This window comes from Stegostoma tigrinum, chromosome 12, assembly GCF_030684315.1.
Source record: "Stegostoma tigrinum isolate sSteTig4 chromosome 12, sSteTig4.hap1, whole genome shotgun sequence".
Classification (NCBI taxonomy): Eukaryota; Metazoa; Chordata; class Chondrichthyes; order Orectolobiformes; family Stegostomatidae; genus Stegostoma; species Stegostoma tigrinum.
Genome location: NC_081365.1, coordinates 79,389,272 through 79,394,084, shown reverse-complemented (window position 1 = coordinate 79,394,084; position 4,813 = coordinate 79,389,272). Strand labels below are relative to the sequence as shown.

Genomic DNA, 4,813 nt, shown 5'->3' with positions numbered 1-4,813 from the left:
TTGAAATCTGGAACGAGTGAGTTGCCTTATCAGGAGAGATTAGTTAGATTTGATTTGTTTTCGCAGACTTGAAGGATGTGGGTGATTTGATTGAAGTATATGAGATTCTGAACAGTCTTGACAAGGTGGATGTGGAAAAGACATGTCCACTCGAAGGTGAGTACAAGCAGAGGGAAATGTCCAAACATTAGGTGTCACACTTTTATGGCAACGATAAGAGCTATTTTTTGTTCAGGAGATTGTGCAAATTTGGGAACTCTGTGCTCCAGAATGAGGTGATGGGATGAGCGGGTTTGGATGAAGAGGTCTAGCATTTGGATTACCATTAGTCAAAGGAACCAAGAGATAAGCCAATGAAGGGCAGAGCTGGTGTGAGGGGCTGAATGGACTATTTCTGCATCTAATTTGTATGTTAAAATATCAATACTATCGATCACCCCATGTTTGAGTCACCACGTGCGGATTCCACTCCCATACTGGCCGTCAGCACTTTGAGGCTGATGGGAGTTCATAAGGCATGAGTCAGCAAAATATAGCAGAAGTAGGACTAACTGGGAAAAGTTTACAAATGGATGAGGAGGCAGTCCGGTACTCCCCACACCTTCGCACATTACACACTGGAGTCAGATCTAGAAGCAAACGCACACTTCCAACTGGGCTACGTTTGTGAAATGGACAGGAAAGGTCATTCTGCAATATCAAGTACAGCTCACTGCAGATTAGCTGATGATCAAAGCTTAAATATTTTAGCAAATAAATTCACAGGATATTCCATCCCCTTCTTTAACTCTCCTCTGAACTTTTTCTCGGTCCCAGCGTAAATAAATGGATTGATGCAAGAACTCAGTAACTGAAGCGTGTGTCCGATTTGTTGGAGAAAATATGAAGTGGAATTACTGGAATCGTACCCTGCAGAATAAGTGAGGTTTGAACTCGGGCATAACCAGTTGACATAAAAAATAATAAGTACAACAGGATGAAGCTGCCCGAGATAGCAAAGAGTAAAACAACGGATGTCCTCCGCTTCTCCATCTCTGGGTCACTCTGTTTCTCTCCATTGCTCTGTGTTCGGAGTCTCCTGCGGGCCCTATTTGCTGCTAGAATGTGTCTGACAGTCAGAGCATTGAGCAGTAAAATTAGGATAAATGGGAGGCAAGGCGTCAAAATGATCCGAATCCAATCATAGGCAGCCCATTCTGGTGACTTATAAAATATTGCTTTTACACCACAGAACCAGGCTACATTGTTCACTACATACATGGGTTCATACACCAAATACATAAAAGTATTTTTCACACCAACCACTGCAGAAATGAATACTGTAACCCATGCTGCTGTCCTCACAGTGCAATACGTTATTTTTAGCTTCTGGCAAGAAATGGCCACAAAACGATCAAAGGTAAAAGCGACTGTTAACCAGGCAGAAATATCAACGCCTGCAAAATTTAAAACCGCACGAATGCTACATATTGAAGTCATAGAAAGGATGCTGAATGGGAAATAAATCCCAACAATCCGGTTTAATATTACAACTATTACCATGATCAGTAAATCTGTCACCGCCATGGCCAACAGGTAGAAAAGGATGCACCTTGACAGACCACATGTTCTTTGAGGGAGGATCACAATCACTGCCAAGTTTGCTGCAACAGAGAGAGAGAGAGAGAAGATAATTTACTCATTTACTCATTTTACAGGCTTATGTGTGAAATTTGAAGTTTTGAAACAAGATATCAAGTGAGAAAGTAAGATTGTGTTAGTGGTAATTGCTTACCAAATTTAAAATAGTCATCCAAACAAAAATAAAGCATTCAAATGTCATAACAAGGAAATAAAATCCATCAAGACTTAACAAAGGACAAGAAGGAACCCAACATACATCAAGATGATAAAATGTGAGGCTGGATGAACACAGCAGGCCAAGCAGCATCTCAGGAGCACAAAAGCTGACGTTTCAGGCCTAGACCCTTCATCAGAGAGGGGGATGGGGAGAGGGAACTGGAATAAATAGGGAGAGAGGGGGAGGCGGACCGAAGATGGAGAGTAAAGAAGATAGGTGGAGAGAGTATAGGTGGGGAGGTAGGGAGGGGATAGGTCAGTCCAGGGAAGACGGACAGGTCAAGGAGGTGGGATGAGGTTAGTAGGTAGCTGGGGGTGCGGCTTGGGGTGGGAGGAAGGGATGGGTGAGAGGAAGAACCGGTTAGGGAGGCAGAGACAGGTTGGACTGGTTTTGGGATGCAGTGGGTGGGGGGGAAGAGCTGGGCTGGTTGTGTGGTGCAGTGGGGGGAGGGGATGAACTGGGCTGGTTTAGCCACCCAGTGTGGCTTCCTCTACATTGGGGAAACCAAGCGGAGGCTTGGGGACCGCTTTGCAGAACACCTCTGCTCAGTTCGCAACAAACAACTGCACCTCCCAGTCGCAAACCATTTCCACTCCCCCTCCCATTCTCTAGATGACATGTCCATCACGGGCCTCCTGCACTGCCACAATGATGCCACCCGAAGGTTGCAGGAACAGCAACTCATATTCCGCCTGGGAACCCTGCAGCCATATGGTATCAATGTGGACTTCACCAGTTTCAAAATCTCCCCTTCCCTTACTGCATCCCTAAACCAGCCCAGTTCATCCCCTCCCCCCACTGCACCACACAACCAGCCCAGCTCTTCCCCCCCACCCACTGCATCCCAAAACCAGTCCAACCTGTCTCTGCCTCCCTAACCGGTTCTTCCTCTCACCCATCCCTTCCTCCCACCCCCAAGCCGCACCCCCATCTACCTACTAACCTCATCCCACCTCCTTGACCTGTCCGTCTTCCCTGGACTGACCTATCCCCTCCCCACCTATACTCTCTCCACCTATCTTCTTTTCTCTCCATCTTCGGTCCGCCTCCCCCTCTCTCCCTATTTATTCCAGTTCCCTCTCCCCAACCCCCTCTCTGATGAAGGGTCTAGGCCCGAAACGTCAGCTTTTGTGCTCCTGAGATGCTGCTTGGCCTGCTGTGTTCATCCAGCCTCACATTTTATCATCTTGGAATTCTCCAGCATCTGCAGTTCCCATTATCCCCAACATACATCAAAACTGACAAGAAAACATTAAGTATACAAAGAACATCAGCAAAGGAATATTTGAAAAAAATTAAAGCATGTTAAGAGGGGAAAAAAGCCAGTATTGTGTGTAGAAATGACAAGAACAAGGGCTGCTGAAGAGCTAAAGCTTCACTATCAAACTGTTCTCAGTTGGAAAATGTGGCAATCAAACTGTGCAAAGATCCTCAACAGAGAAAAGTCTGTGCCTCCACTCAGGAATTCATGAGCATTACACAATGGTGGGTCCCAAGCTCTTCACCTATTAACACCTGGGTCATGACACACCTGAACAAGGTGAATAGAAACATCTAGCTTTGTCACCAACTGGGTGCCTACCCCTGTCCCCTGAATGCTTCGTTTGTTCAATCATCACCATGAGTTGATTCATTTGTGGGAATTATTCAGTCCCTGGAAACTTGGCACAATGTAAAGTTTTATTCCAATGTAAGAAGTCACCCTCAGCAATTAGAACAACAACACATGACACCTTCTCATTCACTGTGCTAAAAGTGTGAGAACTCATTCACAGGAACAATTTCAATGCTGCTTGAAGAGCATCAATGATCTCTTTGGCAGAATGCCAATTGCAGTATTGTCTAGAACAGAGTCCAACTGCACAGACATGGGATATAAGCTGTAGTCCTAGTGCTAACAGCACAATATTCAACCAACTGGAATGAGCAGAAAACATTCCAGTTTGAAAACTGACAATATATTACTGACTGGGAGATCTGTCCCCTGTTAAATGGGCCGCGCTGGTAAAACGGGAGAATTCCTATCGCTCGAAATTGAATTATTCGGAGACTAACACTTTCCAACACTTCACCTGGAACTCCGACAGCTGCAAGGATTGGATAGTAAATGGCGAAGACCAAACCTCTTGGTATCCCGTGCATTTTCTGAAAGAGATTCCCAGCTCCTTGTACAAATCACTGGAAAATTGTCACATTTATACGCGAGGCCAGGCCCCAGGGAGATCATTAAACGGTTTGATCCTATTAGTTTACTACGTCAGTGCAGCCGCTGCACGGCGCTTATGTTTTAATTTTAAAAACAAACTTTGTTTTTCCAACTGTCTGACAAAGTGCTTCGGGGACAGACCTATTTGCAATACTGCATTCCGCGCTGAGAAAAATACACATTTACCACTGGAAATACACCCAACTATCCGCCGCTGACCAGAATGCTGACAGTTTGGTCTCACATCTGGCTCAAGGCTGTTGCAAATCTCATTAAAACCGGAGACTCACTTCAACACAACATGAGCATTGATGCATTCTATTTGCACAACTTCACGACAGTGTAGCCCCACTGAATGTCCATCACATTAAATCCAGCGCGGTCCCATAGTGCCTGGGACTGACTGGTCGCCCACAACATGAAGCCATGCAACATTCCTGCTGATGCTGGGAAAACTCGGCAGGTCTGACAGCATTTGAGGAGGTTCTGAGAAAGGGTCACACTGGAGTCGAAACATTAACTCTGTTTCTCTGTGCACAGAGGCTGCATAACCTGCTGAAATTCTCCAGCAATCAATATGGCTTTTTTCGCCTCCAAGTGTGAGGCGTGTTTCACCACAATTATATTCAGTACAGACAAACCCAAGGCCTGTGCAGGGCACTTATATCCAATAGAGGGAGGGCTGGTTGGATTTGCACACACTCATTCTCATCTAATTTCATGCAGGCGTGGCCAGTTGAGTAAATTTTGACCAATTTGCGCTCTCA

At 45.5% G+C, this 4,813-nt stretch overlaps 1 protein-coding gene across 1 annotated transcript; it reads right to left on the bottom strand.

Annotated features, from left to right (window-relative positions):
• Positions 1-843: 843 nt before the first annotated feature.
• On the bottom strand, positions 844-4,013 carry LOC125457299 (probable G-protein coupled receptor 139). The gene is made up of 2 exons (XM_048541326.2): positions 3,913-4,013; positions 844-1,643 (listed from the first exon to the last, which is right to left on the bottom strand). Exons 1-2 carry the CDS (start codon positions 3,980-3,982, stop codon positions 844-846), a joined length of 870 nt encoding a protein of 289 aa, XP_048397283.2. The 5' UTR covers positions 3,983-4,013.
• Positions 4,014-4,813: the final 800 nt, after the last annotated feature.